The sequence below is a fragment of the Apus apus genome, chromosome 2 (assembly GCF_020740795.1).
Source record: "Apus apus isolate bApuApu2 chromosome 2, bApuApu2.pri.cur, whole genome shotgun sequence".
Classification (NCBI taxonomy): Eukaryota; Metazoa; Chordata; class Aves; order Apodiformes; family Apodidae; genus Apus; species Apus apus.
Window position 1 is genome coordinate 152,793,465 of NC_067283.1, and position 18,967 is coordinate 152,812,431.

An 18,967-nucleotide genomic window follows, 5' to 3' on the forward strand; every position below is an offset into this window, starting at 1 on the left:
GGGAGGTTTAGTCAGGTGAGGGCTGGGCTCTTTTCCCAGGCAACCAGTGACAGGACAAATGGGCATGGCCTGAAGCTGCTTCAGGGGAGGTTTAGGTTGGATATTAGGAAGCAATTCCTCATGGAAAGGGTGATCAGACATTGAGATGGACTTCCCAGGGAAGTGGTGGATGCACCATCCCTGGATGTGTTCAGGGAAAGGCTGGAGGTGGCACTTGGTGCCATGGTCTGGCTGATGTGGTGGTGTCAGGTCATAGGCTGGACTTGATTTCAGAGGTCTTTTCCAGCCTCAATAATTCTGTGATTCCATGACAATTCAGAAGCAAAACCAATCTCCAGTGAAGCACTTCAAATCTTATACAAGAGATTCCTGCAGCCTAAATATTCAGACCGTAGCTCACAGTGGTGCGAGACAAATGACAGTAGGAAACATAATGGAGTGTGTAAAGGGCCAGATAAAGGGTATTTAAAAATATATGACTGAAACTAGAAACATATTGAAGACTTCTTTATAGTGATGGTGACAGAGCCCTGGGACAGGCTGCCCAGAGAGGTTGTGGAGTCTCCTTCTCTGGAGACTTTCAAGACCCAGCTGGACACATTTCTGTGTGATGTGCTCTGGGTGATCCTGCTGTAGCAGGGGAGTTGGACTCTGTGATCTCCACAGGTCCCTTCCAACCCCTGTGATTCTGTGAATTCACTGCCACCCATTTCCTTGTGGAACAGCGTGCATTTTTACACAGATACAACAGCTAGACCAAGAAAATCTGGTGAACCCTGACAACCACCTCAGTACTATGAGAAGCAATGGTGTCCTAACTGGCCTGCAGGAAGGATGCAGAGTGTTGCCTTACCTTTATAGTAAGTACTGTCTTCCATGTATCGGGACAAACCAAAGTCGCCCAATTTCACACAGTCAGTGGCAGATACCAGCACATTTCTAGCAGCAATATCCCTGCCAGACAGAGGAGACATTCTCTCTAGTCATTGACAAACTGAAACTGGTGACATGTAATTTGACAAACACCATTAAAACCCAGAAGTATCAAACACCTTTAGGAGGACTGAATGAGTTTTCTAAGCCATGCTTTGGGTGTGCGTGCACAAAAAAAGACAACAAAGTGTTTTGTCTGCTGAGTCTGAGAAGGCTGCAGGAATCCTGCAGTATGTTTGATCCTCATGAGTAGCTGTTGTCCAAAATGTCCAAACTGTCAAATGTCAACATCAGAGGGAAAAGTTTTATTCTTTTATCTATTTAAATATCACAGGCTAACAATTTTTGGCCATGAGAACCGATGGAAAGAAGAAAATCTACCTCCTGGCCCAAGGTTAGGAATTGATTTAGGATCTCTAGTCTTGTAAGAGGCTGCTGCCAATGAGGAGCTCAGTCTTTAGTGATGTCACCAGGATTATGGAAAGACTTTTCTTTTTCCTCTTGTAGTTTCCTAGGTGAGACAACCCACCCTATGTGTCTGTTTCTTTTGGATTTCAGTAGGCTTGACTGATGTTGACAGATTTAGCTTCTGAGAAGTGAAAAAAGTGCAGCAAACTGAGCAGTGCTACCTTCTCCCATTTCACTGCTGGATGAGTAAGTTCCATTTGGAAATTTTATTGCTAGAGCTAAAATTAACAGCTACCTGGCCAGAATTCAAGTATCTCTAATAATCATAAGGACCTGCTATTTATAATGTTTTTCTCTACATATCTATGCATATTTACATACCTAATGTGTTTGCATGTACAATATATACAACACATATATAGAATTTGAACATAAGTATTAAAACAAATTAAAGTCTCAGGTTCAAAATTAAATTATACAGGATAATAGGAGTGCTGTGAACTTTTAATTGCATACAGTAAGAGACTACAACCAGACTCTTCTCTGGAGAAAGCTCGTGTTCAAAGTCAAGGGAATAAAATGCAAAACACATCTAGAAGGAAATTTAGCTTAATCTTCTGGTTAAGCAAGTACTTGTATTGTATAAATATTTTGTTTTCCCTATTCTTTACTTAGAAGCTGGCTGTCCTTTGTTTTGCTTTGCTGTATTTGCAAGATTACAGCTTTAAAAAATACTGCAACCACAAAGCAACAACTGAACTCTGTTGCGATTAAAATCGGGCACCATCTCCGAGTCAATCCAGGAGGGAACCAGCAGGGGTCACTCTTGAAAAGGGTGTAATTTTGCTGGCAGCGTTTGAAAAAAAGGACACAACCTGAGGAGTTTTCCAAGTATTGCTTCTTCACATTTATCATGAGTCAAGGAAAGGAAACACAAAAGAAAGGCTTGGAAGAATCCAACTATGTGTTGTAATTGCTTTGTCTTCACTTGAGCAAGTGTATCTAACAGCCAAAATACTGCCAGTCAAAACCCTGCTAAACTAGGATACCTCATGTTTCCAAAATTTCAAGTAGTTACATATGAAAAACCACATGTATAAAATCTTACCTATGTACAAATCTTTTGCTCTCTAAGTAGGCAAGTGCTGTGCTAAGCTGGTAAGCATAGAGTATCAGAGAGGCCAGATCCAAGCTGTATTTTCTTACTTGCAAAAATGATCTCAACTGTTTCCACAAAGAAGGAAAAAAAAAAACAAAAAAGAAGTTAGGACAAAAAATTACCAAACTTGAAGAAAGTATACCTCAAATTATAAAGTTTACACAAGAATCAATGGGCATGCTTTCCCTAAGACTGAGTGATAAAAGAAAACCACTTGCCATGAAGAAATTTGACTCTGGGTTAAATTCAAGCAATTTTTCCTACATGAAAACTGTCAAGTCAAACAGAAGATGGTAATTTGTGCATTGCTATCAGGCTGCTTTTGAAGACAGAGCACACACTGCTGCTGTTCCAGAGGAAAGGACTCCTGAACTTCTAATGTATTTTTCCCTTGAGAGCTACACACATTTTTTCTCTAAGTAATTCCAGAACAAAAGAGTACACGGCCAATCTGAACACCAATTACATCAGTACTGTTTTGGAAACCTTAATTTTAATCTATATTTGCCAGAACAACTGGATTTAGCTCAGAGTAGCAAATATCAATGCAAATTTTTTTATAAGCTATACTCCTAGCATAAAGCAGTTAGGACCTAAAGGAACGTAGCACTAGAGACTCCTTATAAATTAAAACAAGGCTTTGAAAACTGATTTGGGAACTGGAAAACTACTTCTGCACTACAGGTCATTCTGCCTTTGTTTTTCTCAGACAACATACTGCAGTTTGATTATTATGGTTACTATCTTACAATGCAGTATGAGCTACCACTTCAGCTCACATTTTCAGAAACACATAGCTCAAAATAAACTGAGATCAAGTTTTGTTTAAACCATTCATGCAAAAGACAAAATAATGAGGAAAGTCATCTTACCTAGGGTCTGTGCTTTAGAGACTGCACAGAAAAAAAAAAAAAGGCACCTAAAAAATTCAGTGTTCCAAGGGAAAACAGTATTACTCAGGAAGAGTAAAGGATGGAGCATCTATTTTTACTTGTAGAAGGTATGTCTGCAAATGCAGTTTAAATGATACTGCATTATCATCATCATCTTGACACAGGTCAAGCTCTCACCCTGGAACAGCAATTGAATTCTCTGAAAATTATGACTAAATCACTTTGGTATGAGCTGATGCAGTTCCCTCAGTGGAGGAGTTAGGTCACATTCTGCCACTCCTGTTCCAGAGTCCATAATTCTACAAACAAGTATGATATCATGTCTGAGCAGAGTGCCTTTGCCTGAGTGCTGAGAAGTGATTTGTTTCAGTCTTTTGTAAAGGTAACTGTGAGCTAAGAGAGAGAAGACCCAAGACCCAAGAGGATTTTTCATACCTCTCCAAGTGTACAGAGCTCCATGATTATCCAAACTGGGTTTTCTGTAATAACTCCAATGAGCTTCACAATGTGAGGATGATCAAACTGACGCATTGTTACTGAAAGGAAAAGAAACAAATTGGTATGTTACATAAGACCTTATTTTAAAATAAAAATGTCAGTTGAGAAGCATTTAGTCTGTGGCCTAAAAATACAATCACAGTTCTGCAGGACTTGAAACAACTGCTTGCAAGCAATAATGTCTGGTCGTTTCATGTTCTATGGGCAGTATGAAACCCTGCTCACGTTAGTAAACTGCTGTGGAAGGTGGAATCAAGTTCTCTGGCTCTTCTGCCCTGGGTGAGTATAACAGAAGTTAACAACATGACCTATCAATTCAGTGCATGACCAATTAACATGTGTCTTTCTATTGGAACAGGAGGGAGAAAACATTATGGGTAAGTCAATGTCTGGGAAAAATGTGTGTCAGTTTATGACAGACAAAAAAAATCCCATTTCATCATTATGTTCACAACTTATTTTATTTTCCATGAACTTAGATTAACTTTTCAGTCCCAGCAGTGCAGTCACTGTGTATTTTATTCAGTAAGACATCCAAGTCATAGAATGGTTTGGGTTGGAAGAGACCTTATGGATCCATGTTTCTGTATGAGTTCCAATGCCCCAGGGCCAGCAGTGCCTCTCCTCTGGTCAGGCTTTCCATGACCTGCACTAGGAAGCTGTTCCCAGTGCACTCCAGTAGTTCCCTGGACAGCCCTGCAGTCTGTTGTGGCTCTTTTCCAGCACTTGTCCACCTGGATGGTTGAAGTCCCCTGTAAGGATCAGGGCCTAAGAGCACGATGCTTCCTGCAGTTGAAGAAAGAACTCTACATCAACCACTTCTAGATCTGGTGCTCTGTAGCAGAGACAAACCACTTGATCTTCAGGTCACCCCTAAGCTCTTGACCTGCACATTGCTGCTCTTCAAAGAGAGCTCTGTGCAGTCAATCCTACACTGGGCACAGAGGACTGCCCTCTCACTTCTCCCTCCTTCCCTGTCCCTTTGGAATAGTCTATAGCTGTCAGCACTCCAACTGTCCAACTCATCCCACCAAGTTTCTGTGAGAGAGCAACCAGGTCATTGTTCTCCACCTGGGCAACAGCTACCAGCTTCTCCTGTTTGCTTCACATTCCATGTATGTTGGTATAGAGGCACTTCACCCAGGCCACAGCCCCTTTTCCGAGGAGCTCTCCCAAACTCCCTGGAAGCAATTCACAGCTGTTTCCCTGTTGCTGCCTAATGCCTCAGCAGCCCCTGGCTCTTCCCAAGTGTTTAGAATACCATCCCCTTTCCCTGCTACATCTAGTTGAAAGCTCCAAGTCCAGTCAGCTTATTGTGCAGGCCAGTTGAGCCCTGTCAACTGTCAACAGGCACAGTTTCTTAATGGTATGACCAAGATGACAGAAACTGAGACCTTGTGCACAGCACCAGCTATGCAGCCAGTCACCTGTTCCATTTGTCTCCTTTTTCTCCAACTCCCTTCTCTGACTGGCAGGATAGAGAACACCACCTCTGCTCCTGATCCCTTTACCATAATTCCAAGGGATAAAGTCTCTTGATATTTCTGAGCTGCTTTGCTGCAGCATCATTCAGTCTTTACTTGGAATAGCAGGAAGAGGGGATGGTCCATGGGCTTCACCAGGCTCCACAGTCTCTCTGTGACATCATGGATTCAAGCTCCCAGCAGGCAGCAAACTTCTCTAGAGATACTGTCTGGGTGACAAGTGGGGGCTTTGGTGCCTCTCACCAAGGAGTTCACAATCACCAACACCCCCCACACTTTTCTGGTGTCGTTGGTTCTCAGGTGGGTGGGTGACCGGGCCAACTCTGCATAGCTGGACTTTTCCTGGGTCTTGCCTGTTACTCTCTTCATTCTGCAGCCCCAGGGCACCATACCTGTTAAGTAGGGGCACTTCAGGGGGAATGGGAAGGTTACTCCTCCCTGCCCTGAGCAGAGTCCAGTCTCCTTTGTCTCATGAGTTTGCTCAGTCTGTCGCCTCAGGGCTGGATGCAAGCTCACCCTTGCAAAGTCTGAAGGCTGTCCCTCAGCTGGTGGCAGTGCACAGCACCAGGCAGAGATCTCTCACTTAGATGGCAGGATACTGCACTGCCTGCTAAGCTCCTCCTGCAACGGAGCCACTTGCTGGAAGGGCTCCTCCAGCTGGGCACATTGCACCCATGACATCCACCTCTGCCTTCAGACCCATGGGGGACTTGCAGGTTCCGGAGCTCCAGGCAACTTTGGGTCCGTGCAGCTTGTCAGTCCTTGGCAGGTCAGTCTGGGTGTAGGTGTTCACCCTGGGAGGTTTTACCACTTCACCTGAGTTCCAGTCACAGCTCTGCAGTTGCTGTTTTCAACATGAGGGTGGCTCCAACTGGCTCCCTGGAAAAACCAGCCCACTTTCCAGAAGCTGCTCTCCCTCTGCGCCCTTCCATGCAAACTGCCATGCCCCACTTGCTGGTCCTGGTTGCTAGTGCTCCCTTGGGGCTGCCTTTTACAGATGTGGGGGTTGGCCAAGGTTGCTCCTGGTCCTGCTCAAGCCTCATCAGCCAGCTCCTGGTGGTTCTGGCATTGCCTCAGTTCAGAAACCCTGCTGGACACCAGGCTGGGGAGCTTCACTGAGGATTGTGCCAGCACAGAAACTGCTGCCCTCGGGAACTGACTCAATGCTGATCAATGTTTTGGGGAGGAGGACTTGGTAGATTAAACAAAACACTAGTCTTCTGACTAAGGTTTCTTCTTTCAGCATATGCATGACAAACATCCTCAGTCCAATCTTGACAAATTTCCTTGATTTCATCTTAAAGTAGTCCCTCCTGGACATTTACATTTTGCAGTGCCAACAGAAGTACATGGTAACTACCAAACTGGAAAGTCTGCTTCAGTTTGCCCAAAATCAGACAAGACTGAAACCCCCTACCTTTTGGCTTTTCATTAACCACAAGCTAAAATCAGTAGATGTTTTCAGAGTCCTGTTCTGATGAACTCTGAACTCTACTTCTGTACACAGGTACACAGCAGCCATCTATAACCAACACATCTTGCAACACCACAAACCCCAAGAAAAATCCTTGGACAATGCTGTTGACCAGACCCATTGTCATCAATATTTCAATCATGTGTTTTCCTGCAAAGAAACTTACAGGGGCAAACTTAAAATAACAGATTGTTTAAAATATTCATGTGCTATGAATAATACATAAACAAATCGGTGAAACAAACATCCCTATCAATGACATAGCTTAATGCATTAATAAAAAGGACTAAATTAAGTGGTGAAATGTCAAATGGGCAATAGCAACTGATAAAATACTACGTGGAATTGAAGCTAGGTTTCTAAATAATTCAATTCCCCTCTTCCTCTCTGAAGGTAAATGGAAGTTTAGAGAGGGAAGCTATTTCTGACACCAATTAAGCACAGCTATACTAGTCTGAACCCAATATTAGTATTAAATCTTGGTAAATAAAGTGTATATTAAAAAAACCCAACCCATTAATTATAGCTTTAGAGTTCTTTTGTGCTAATGCAACTTACCATATTTTATAACATAGAAATGTTGCTTCATTGATGTAAAAATAAAGCAGGAATACAGTTTTAATTATCAAAGCAATGGGAAGGCAATTAACACAAAGAACTTTATATCACATGACCTTAACAGTTTTACACATTAAATACTCCATTGTTGAAAAGTACTTCCCAGAAATTAATTCAATCAATTAAGTCAATGTTCACTGACCAACTCATAAGTTTAGACAGGTAGTGGACTTACTCCATCCAGCTTCTACAGATAGGAAGAATGAACTACTCACAAAAAGAAGTAATTTACCAAAGCCAGTGGAAAATCAAGAAAAATCTCCCCAAACCAGGTGGTCTGTATTTCACCATATACAAATGCATTGTTAGTCCTTCAGAGACACACAAAAGCAGCCAGGAATGCTGCTTGGAAAAATGCTTTTTTAAATCTACTTCTCATACTGAGGTGTGTTCCTCCTTGCAAGAATCAATACTCCATTGTTTCAGCACTGAAAACTCCACCACAAGCAAACAACTAAAAAAATAAAAACTGATATTCCTAATATTAAAATAATATAGTAGGAAAGGAATTTCTTCCAATTCAGTGCAACAAGCAACTCTGCCTCTGTGGATGATGGATTTGGGCTTTTTGATTAGTGCTCTTAAAAACCAGGAGGCAGCATCTGCTGAGAGAGTTTGCAATCTGAACACAAACAGGAGAAAGGTAACAGATGGGGATTAGAATGAAAAAAAAAAAAAGAAATAAGAACTGGCAAAACTATTAAATCAAAATTGAAAAGCATTATTTATCTGTCTACTACTTTGGCATTTCCTAATCTGTCAAGCTCAAAGAATAACAAGGAGCATTCAATGAGCAATTATTTTCTACATTGTTAAGAGACAGCAGCCTACCTTTGACTGCTAAGTTATTACTAGAAGCAATGGTATTTACTTTTGCAACAGCTAGAAATGTAATGGAAAAAATTATAGTAATTTAAGACATCCAAAAATAGGGAGCCATTAGCTATGAACACAGATTTTTCTGAACAATTAGAAAAAATCCTTGAACAAAGGAATAGTGAATAGAAGAATTCTGTAGCATCTGGCCACAAAAAAATACTTTATTAATACAATACCTTGATGAGGTTTTTGGATATACAAAAGTAAAGAATAATAGGCAAAAATTAAGGTCCAAGTCTCATATCTTATTTGCTTACAAAATCAAATAGGAGAGAAGTAAGTAACTTCAAAATTCTTACAGGAGTTTTCTGTTAGTATTCATCTCAAGGAAAAGCCTTCCTACATGTATGAAATATGGCCTTTGGGGAGTGAAGCATTTGTGTGCAATTCTTTAGAAAATTGGAATTTTTTTCTATTATAATTTTTTATTCTGAATTTTCAAAACAGATCTCTCGCATTAGACACAATATTTTTACTAACTTTGTTAACAAAGACAACCACCTGACCTTCTGTAGTAACAAACCTGAAACAAGTGCTATGGGTTTTTCTTAATTCGTTAAGAATGCAATAGAGGATCAGATCTCTAATATTCCAAAACTAGTTCTGAAGCCTTACAAGAGTCAGAATCACTGTTCAATTTAGAAAATCAAAGAACCACATATAACCATACCCAGGCAATGCAAGGATGTAAGGCAGTCATCCTGGCACGTATTGCAGGAGAAGAAAAGGTCATGCTGTTTATTAATAAAAGATTTACATCAGTATCAGAAGTTTCTGGCACAGATGGCTGAAGGCTTTGCAAGGACAAGTTACAGAAGCTGCCCCCAAAAGAAGTATTTTAATACTCACAGGCTTCTTGTAAGAATTTTTCTCTAACACTGTCTGAGGTGCAGTTTTTACATGTTTTGATTGCAACAGCCATAGCTGGATTTTCCTGAAAGACATTATTGAGAAATAATTGAAATACAGCCCACCACAAGCTAAATCCTTTAAAATCCTAGCAAAACTGCTTTAGAGAAAATGACTATTAACTAAAATACCTTTAGTTAAGAAATTACATTTTGAAAGCTTCCATGTTAAACCATTATTATAATCAAGACATTTAGTGTACAACATTTACTTCTAATGCACTTGGGAAGTATTTAATCTGCTTTAAATTCTGTTAACTCACACAAAAATTATAACAGAAGCTAGTAGGTTGAACTGAATAGCACTGTGAACTTTGCATTATTGAGGATGGTAAACCTGACAATATTTAGCAAAAGCAGAGGGAAGAAGTAGATACATGCCTAAAAAGCACACTTGGCTCATGCAAGCAAGCAACCTGGAAAAGCCAAATAAAGGACTTTTTGTGGCTTTTGCAGAGCAAAGATTGGCTACAATTTTGAACTCCGTTACAAAGGCAAGTAAAGCAGAGCTTTTTACATATTAGCTTCACAATCGGTTATATATCAAGGGCTTCAAACTGATTAAGACAGAACACATGTATTCAAAGCTGAAACAGATTTGACCAGATTTGTCCAGACTAGCTTTCCTAGTATTCAAAACACCAGAACTTAGAAAATACCACTTTTACAACACAGTGTGTCCCCAGAGTAAAACACAGCGCTTGGAAAATGTTGGATAAAGTTCTTAATGGGTTGAAAGCAGCTCAAGTGTTTTAAAGTGAAGCTTCTACATTAGGTCTAGGCCTGCTCAAGGACTAGGATTGCCTTCCTTCCAACTGGGCAACTGGGAACTGTGCATTGTTTAATGGGAACATTACAAACTAACCTTCCCCTGAAAGGCTACTGGGTTGATGTTCGCCCTCACCCAGTTCTTAAGGCCAGTGAGAGATGAAGATTCACAGAGTTATGCTCTATGTCTACTCATGCTTGCTCTACTTTAAATCTTTTTTTGCAGACAAACATAATCAGAATTAGAATAGTATTTCCATTTTGCAGAATTAAATTTCTATTTCTATTTTCTGTGTTACTCACAACATAATTCTTTAAGTTGACTCTGCAGCAAAATATTAAAACCTTGTCTCATATATAAATGTGCCCATAAACTGGCTGAAAACTGCTAGTGAATTGAGATTATTTTATTCCTTTCTAAAATCAGGATTCAATAATCAATACTGGATGAGACTTCTGGAGGTGTTGAAACATGTCATAAGCATCATCAGCATCCAAAGGAAGACTTTCAGTGTCTGCTACCAGCAAAGACTTCAGACATTTTGCAAAATAAATATGGGAAAAAGTCTGACACCAGGGGTTTGCTGATCTTATGGTTTTAAAGAAGATGACAAAACAGTGAGGATGTATCAGACTGGCAAAAGTTTGTGTACTGAGCAGCCAATAACATTTAAATTACTCTTTTGGATTAATCCCACAGTAAATCAGCCTTCAAAGACAGTATTACTTGGATTGCTGACATCTGAGCACTAGGGTCCTATGCTTATACCTACATTTTCCACTCAGTATCCTACAAACATAGGTTGGTTGAGGTATTTCAGGAAAAACTAGTAATAAGCTGCATTCTGAAGAAGTGGAAGCTGCACTGCCACTGGAAGTAAAACTCTGCAAGTGCACTGCAGAGGCACAAATGAGATCCTTCAGCTTGAAATCTGAGCCAGCAGAACAAGAGGCCTGAAATCTCCCTGGTATTTTTGCATGTGAGATGAATACTCCCCTGTTATTTTAACTCAGCTTTTACCTATTTTAAGATCTCTTCCAAAATTTTAAGTTACACCCTGTGACTAATATATTAATGTTAATACCTTCGTGTTCCCTTCACATACTCAAGTGCCTTAAATGTATTAACATTTTATTATTAAGAGTAACCAGCAGGTTGCCATACAAAAAATTCATACTAGACACAGGACAACTGAATAAAATTTGTTTTCAAATTTGAGAAAAAGAACAGAGATAGATGGCATTTTCAAAACAACAGTTCTAAGAAAATGGGTCTTTAATTGCTTTTACAGAGCACTAGGTTTCTCCACTGTGACTCAAGTTCAGTGAAACATTATTCCTCAAGTACTCCTGTTAACTTGGACAGGAATAAATGAAAAAGCAGCATCTTCCTTAATGCAAAGTATGTCAGAACTGTTTTTCTAAAATGAAGGCAACAGAACTTCAAACCTGCATGACATATTTAACATTTACCCTTATTTATTTACTTTAATATTACACTAAAGATTTATTGACTCTACCAATCCCAGGACACTCACCAGCTGTTTCTGGGAAATAATGGTTTCTGAAGTTAGAACTAGATTGTTGTCCACATGAATTATTACTTCATCTATCAAAAATCCAGCCATTTAATTTACTCAAATAGGAAATAAATCTTCATTTTACACTTGCAGAGTTAGTTATTATAACCTTGAAACAGATTGAAATTAAATAATTTTTCAGCTTTCTCTTGCTTTTTTCCACAACTTTCATTTTCCATCCCCTTAAACTGCAATCTTAATGGCAACCTTTGTGGCTGCAGTCTAGAAAAACACATAAGCAAAGGCTAAATTACCCAAGTTCTGCCAACCTCACTGGTTTCACTGAGGTGACTCTTGTGCATTGGGGTTTTGCTGGATCAGTGCCCAAGTATTTTTTTATCTTTCCTTTCAGGAAAAAGCAGTAACTTTATGAATAGACAAGCTTCTTTTTGAGAGATATAGTGAGATGCTCACTGCAGAAACAGACATATTTGCTTATATCCCTGTCCCCCTGCTGCAAGCTCCTGCCCAGCCAGCGTCACAGACTAAAATACCTTCTCTGTATTTCAGCAGAGAAGTGAGATTAGCTCATCCAGGAAGTGGTGGCAGCTCAGCACTGCATGCTGAACCTAAACCTAAGTCAGGCTGAACACCCATAAACACAATTTTGAACTTTGGAAAAGGTTCTAAAGCACTGAACACTCCATAGGAGAGCATGGCCAAAGGGACCTGTGCTCACCATACATGGACACACTCAAAATGATGAAAAAAGTGTATAGTTGGAGTTAAAAGCAGTAAGTTCTAATTCCAGTTCAGCCAGTGGCTTTGGTATGGTCCTGAATAATCTACTTGGCTCTTTTGATTCCTTTCCCAATCTATAAAAATGGGGATAAAGGAGCAGGAAAAACTACTCTGGAGCTAGTTTTATAGTTATCTGCAACATGGGAAATACTCTCTACGCGATGATCATTCTGAAAAATAAACCACAAAGGCAATTCTTATTTTTTTCTGGAAGACTCAGACCAAGACATCTACATTTGATTTTTTCATTAGAAAGGTTTCATAGTTTATGATTACTTCAGACTTGAGGCTTACCGGGCTCATGTAAACTCCTTGATGTACATCTCCAAACTGTCCTTCACCAATGCAGCGCCCCAGCTCAATCCTTTCCCTTTGAATCTCATAATCTCTGGCTATAAGAATATAATGGACTTAAAACATTACATTTCTGATGAAGGGTAAAGAAATAAGCCACAAGATACAAAACTCCAAGTAAGTCACTCAAACACCTCACGTATGAATAACTAAGATTAACATTTGCTGCACACCAACCTATACAAATGCTGTAAACACACAGTGGAAACCTCTTAAACAAGTGTTGAAACCAAAGCAATGGAAAAGGAATTATGAAATCTCATTTGCTAAATTAACTACTGTGCCTTATTTATTTCAGTGCAATAGACATAAACCGAATCCTTCTTAATTATAGCTAGAGTAAAGGCAAAGAACACAAACAGCCCAGGGCAATACCAATGCTATGAAATCCAGCCTCAGCACACAGCCCTTCAGATGTTTAAGAGAACTCCACTATGTGGTGTTTTAGATCTTGGAACCATCAAATGAGCCTAGAGAATTTTTAAAGAGGTAACTGCAAGAGAAAAAAAAATACAGAAACAAGAGCAGGGCAAATAAAGATAAAATGAAATGAAATTTTGAGTGCACTACAGCTCTCTCAGTGTGTAATTGAAGCAAAATTGCTGTTTTGTGGACTTAGGCAATTTTGTTAACATCGTGGTTTAAAAGGCTGAGAATGTTACTCATAAAAATGGCTCAGTACTTCAGCAAAACGTTTAATTAATTGCAATTGCAATTAATTCATTTGCAATTTTATTTCTCGCAGACATGGAAAAATATTTAAGGAATAGCAGAAAAGCATGTATATGTTTTCACCTCTCCTTGTATTATTCAGAGAAAAAAAAATAACCAACCAGCTTAGGATTTTCATGATGGATGGTTTTGACTTAATTAACACTACAGAAATAATATCATCTAGAGCTGGATAACAAAGTGATCAATGGCTTTTTAATTTCCTTTTTAAGTACTGCATTTTCCTCTTTAAAATCCCAAAGCTAACTGGTTTAACTGTAAATAAATTATGTTTATTAAAGGAAAGTGAATAGTAAACTTAAAAATTCCACATCATTCCAAACTGCAAGCACACAGGGATGGGTAAAGGGTCTCCTGTTACCTTCATCTATTCCATAGCTTTCTGCAGTGCAATTAAGAGAAAAATCAAATGCTTACTTAGACAGAGCTTCTTAAAATCAAGACAAGGACAAACATTATTTATTTTTTTTTAAATGGATAAACAAACTGATACAATTTTAAGTTTACATTAGCAGAAACAGGTCTGTTCTTGTGATCTTCACTGACTCCTTACTGAGAGCTGAACACTTGAGTCCACTTCAACCCAGCAAAGAACTTAATATATTTCACTTCCACAGCCTATTTCATGGGCTTTGAATTGGAGGCATGCCTAAGTGTTCAGCATCATCCAGGGCTGGGCCCACGAGTAATTACTTCTATGAGAATTTAAATGAAAAGATTAGGAAAAACCCACCTCACACAAAGTGAATATATTAAAAAAAAAAATTTAAGGATATAATTTATCCCAGTACTTTCAGATCCTGCAATTATTTTAGGAGAACCATGTAGTGACTTACTGCAAGACATTCAAAACACATTGTGTATTTCTGGAAAACATATATTTCTTGCTTTTCAAAAATTTTCCACAGTAGTGGAAACTATTCTGTAAACACTGAAATGCTCATGAAACACTCCTGCCAGATGTTAAACTCTAGAAATCCTTACTAACATTCAGGGCTCTTCAGCAGGACACGGTACCAGTTTAGGACCATCCTTTCCTCTTGCACCAACCAAACCCGCCAGTTTCGCAGGTCTGTGTATCAACTGATTGTCCACTTGGAGAGAAATCTTTGGTTGCCAAAATGCAACTGTAATTTCACAGACATAACTCTCAAAAGTGGGATATTAGACCTTCCCATTAAATTAGTCAGCCAGCCCTGAGAGTCTAATATTGTATCGTAATTGAAGTACGCCATAAGACAAAATCCTCGTGGTGGCTAATGCATCATTTTTTCAACTTCAAAGATGAAGACTCAGAAGAACTTTGCATTTTTATTTTTGTTCCTGAAGTCTTTCATCTTTAACAAAATTGCATGAGGTGCAGATGACTTTCCTCTAGCAAGGAATTCGAAAGCAGCAAGGTCTGTCATAGAGCAAAGATGAGGTACAGTTAGACAGCAACACACAAAAGATTTCCAAATGGTTTGCTCTTATCACAGAAATCTTATCCACTCTCACTGAGTGTTGTGTTCAGCATCACAATAATCTACATTTAAAGACATACAAGGAATTTCATTGTGAAGCCACTGACAGCAGCAAAACAGAATTTGGTTTTATTTGCTTCAAAACCTGAACTTGAAAAACACTGAAGCTATGAAGTTTTTAGTATCGTCAAGAGTATTTTCTTTGCACACATATTTCTTAAGGCTAAAATAGAAGATTCAGTCCCTGCTAAATCAAAGAAAGATTTGGATACAAGTTCCCAAGTTAACTACCATACTTACTTGATGGCATTGTGTAAGTATCTTCTTCATCTATAATCTCTGCATAGTCATCTGTCTCTGTAAAGGGAGGAATTCAAGAGTTTCGGGACAAGCAGATGAAAACAATTCTCCCAAACAGTATCTCCAGTTGATCAAGGCTAATATGTCACAACCCCCCATTTCAACATTGCTGGGAAGCATTTACAACAGCACGAATAAAACTGGCTCATGCATAATTCATGGTATGATAATGACCCCAGTGCCAAATATACAAAGTCACACAGATGCATTCAACAAGGAATAAAAGGAAGATTCGTTTGTATTCAAAAAAGTTTAAGTTCTGTAATTGAAACCCATCTAAAAGTGTTGACTTAAAATCTTTTTAACAGCAAATTCCACTGCAGCAAGGAGCAAACATTACTAACAGATTCAACTGCTTTACCTTCACAATCATGTGTGAACAATAATTTGCTAGTTTTTTATGTCAAACAAGCAGAACAGACAGTAAAGATGTTCCAGGGCAGCATCTACCTACTGTCAGTGGGGCAAGGTGAGTTATGTTCCATCGAATCTTCTAAAGTATAAAGATCTTTAAAGTCACACTCTCACCATACCCCCATTTTTTCTTGCATTAGTCTCAATTTTCCTTGTTTCATGAAAATTCACTGCCAGTTTTGCTGTCAACAATCAACATCTCATGGCCAGTGCCTGAAAACAATCAATTCTCAAGATTATCAGAAACGTGAAGGTGTGCTTCCTTCTCTGTTAAAGACTTACAACTTTGACATGATGTTCTTAAAATGGTTTAAATGGTGTGAAGTCATATCACAAGGTACTTCTCGTGCTCTAAAGAACTGTCAATCTGTGTAGGCCATTTCCTCATGGTCAGATAAATTCCTCTGGTGGTTACAGGAAAGTTCCACAACAGTGACACAATTTTTCACTTCAAGGCTTTTAAATTCTAGTCACCAATGCACAGAAAGATTCTCAAAACTGAGTAATTTCAAAACCAGACAACTCTGAAATCAGAGCTAGGCTCATAAATATTACACACACAAACAAGAAGCTTAATTTTCAAACTCAATTCAGTAATTAGGAAACCACAGGTTGTGTATAACCTTGAATGTTCAACACACTTCAGAGAGTAAATGTAGTTTTATGATCCTAACTTCGTATGACTTAAATAAAATTAAAGCTATTTTTCTTTTTAACTCCTGTAGGAAAATACTGTGTCTTGTAAAAACAGAATCAGGAAACTCTATGCCATTTAAATTTTTGCTAGGCAACTTCTATTTAGACCACATCAAAACAGAGTCACCTAATGAAAATTTAAAGACAGTGCACAATTCTAAACAGGCACACTACTCCAGATGCACTAATCTCCAACTTGGTCTGTTTATTCCTCCCTACATTATTAACCAAGGTTTTGTAGAAAGTAGGCCCAAGTTTGATCTAAAAAATAAGCATCCATTTGAAAGAAATCACTCGTGTGACATCCATGTGATGGGGATAAATCACTGCTCGTTTTAGGATGTTTGAGATGTTCCTAAGATGTTTTAAACTTTTGTTAAATGTGATACGTGTCAACAATTGCCCCAAGCTAGTATCTGATGATACCAGAAAGTTCTTAATCTGTGTTAAAAACTTGATGGAATGAAAGAAATGATAAACATATTTGAGAAGAATTTTAAAAGTTTGGAAACTAGAACTGGTGCTACACTGGCCTTTAACAAAGCATTTGTCACACGAGGTTATGGAACAGTGCTTACAAATTATGAGAAATGGCTTGGCTTGTTAATCTTCTGTTTTAAATTAATGAAGATAAATAACAACAAAAGCATTATCAGAACACACAGAGCATTTTACATGGTCCTGATCCATTGCCCAAAACCACCCCTGAAACTAAAAGGGTCTTCAGTGGCGAATGCAAACAAATTAAATGTATGCAAGTAAATAAACAAACACTATTTCTTGTTACACATTTAACACTCTGGAGAGGAATATGTAATAAGTATTCAGAAAGTAATTCCTATATATTTCTGGCTTTGTTTTGGGGAATTAAGAGGAAAATTCAATCAAGGCTTTAACACTGATGTCCTCAAAGTGTTCTGCAGCAAAAGTAACTGATCTCCCTCATGTGCAGTCTCTACTTCACAATTAGAGTCACAGTGTGAAACTCTGACCAAGTCTGGTAAGACCATGACTGTGTCTGCCAAGAGATATTCCAGAACCCACGTGGAGTCTGGAGCAAAACTCAGCTGGGCAAGGCTCTCCAGGCTGCTTTACAAAGAAGGACGTGCGACAGCAGTCTCAAGAGCTGAACCCTCACAACAAGGAATGATTTCTGGAGAGGCCCTTGATAAACCTATAAAAAACAAAATTTACAAACAGGGCTTGCTCGTTACTGCTGCCCTCTTGCTCATTTTAAAACCAGCACTGAACTTTTTCACCTGTCGGTCAATCCCAGATTCTTCTAGATGGAAAAAAAAACCAACAGGTCACTTTTGGACAAAGATACAGTGTTGGTGGTACAGGTCAATGAGTCAATTTGAGCTTTACTAAATCTGAATGCATTTATTAAACAGCAGAAAAAAAACCAATCAAGGATATCAAATGCATAATAGATAATCAATGACCTTAAAACACCTGCTTGAAATTTCCCTTTTCATTATTTCTTCCCCTTTATCAGAGCCTATAATTTGTAAAAGGTAAGAACCCATAAAAAGCTACACAGATTTAGTTTCTGAAATAGTTTGTGAATTTATGACAGACAAAAATTTCCCTTGAGTTTTTAATGTTTAAAAAAAATTGGGGTCATATTAACTTTGATTTCTACCTGAAGAAGAGAAAGGAGATGAAAAAGCATACAGCTCTTTTACATGCTGAGAGGAAGACCACAATACATAGTTACCTCTATTTCTTATCAACTTCCTTTGCATACTGCTTCTTACGCCCTTTTAGTACCTCCTTACTTACAAGAATAAATACATACAGCATCAGTAGTAGCAGTTTAATTTTTTTAACAACATCAGATGGAATCCTTTAGAAAAATAAACAAAACCAAACCCAGCTTGTTCTCAGAGAATACCAAGTCAGTATTTCCTAGAAAACAAGACACATGAAGTCTGGGGAAAGTAAATATCTTGTAATAAGTCTTGAAGAAAAACATGAACATCTTGTATTTAAAAATCAGCAGTTTGAGTAGCTGAAGCCTGATTAATATTTCATTACTTCAATCTACATTAATCTATCTTGTGCAGCTTCTTTTTATGGAAGGACTACAGAGCACTTTGATGCTACCATGCCTTAAAGCACCACTTGGAAGACTCATTTCTCATTGATCTCATCTGCTGACCAAAAAAAATGCTGATACAATCATCGCCATCAAACTGAAGGGACACTTACAAAGCTAGAAACCCCCTCTGCATCATGCCAGAACTCTCATTGCAAACACATGCAAAACTACATCCCTGGGTGTCTAAAGTATTTTTTCTTTTCAATTCCAGTTTAGCAGAAAGTGTTAGTTGCACAGCCTGTAAAGTACAGCATTTGTTGGCTAATGGCCAAAACAGATTGTTTTTTAATACCAAAAATCTATAATATTTATTACTGAAATGTGCATTAAGTGGTATATGGATATAAGAGTTGCATATTGCACATTAGTAACACACAGACTAGAAAATATATTACCGTCCCCACTAATTTCATCTGCAGATCCAGGTGGCATGCAAGGAAAGAGAAAAACAGAGGGGGAGAGAGAAGAGACAGAGAAGGGGAAGGGGAAAATATACTATTA

The 18,967-nt window shown here is 38.6% G+C and overlaps 1 protein-coding gene across 13 annotated transcripts in view; it reads right to left on the reverse strand.

Moving 5' to 3' along the window:
* The window catches only part of PTK2 (protein tyrosine kinase 2), a 219,306-nt gene that overhangs the window by 37,257 nt on the left and 163,082 nt on the right, over nt 1–18,967 (reverse strand). For 7 of the 13 annotated variants that reach the window (XM_051612464.1, XM_051612462.1, XM_051612463.1 and 4 more), the window contains 8 exons: nt 18,862–18,879; nt 15,193–15,249; nt 13,791–13,811; nt 12,638–12,735; nt 9,196–9,280; nt 3,829–3,929; nt 2,450–2,565; nt 854–954 (listed from right to left, as the gene is read on the reverse strand). In XM_051612464.1, coding sequence (XP_051468424.1) covers nt 854–954; nt 2,450–2,565; nt 3,829–3,929; nt 9,196–9,280; nt 12,638–12,735; nt 13,791–13,811; nt 15,193–15,249; nt 18,862–18,879 — 597 coding nt within the window. The remainder of the gene's footprint in view (nt 1–853; nt 955–2,449; nt 2,566–3,828; nt 3,930–9,195; nt 9,281–12,637; nt 12,736–13,790; nt 13,812–15,192; nt 15,250–18,861; nt 18,880–18,967) is intronic. The other 6 variants (XM_051612466.1, XM_051612460.1, XM_051612461.1 and 3 more) reach the window with 3 other exon arrangements.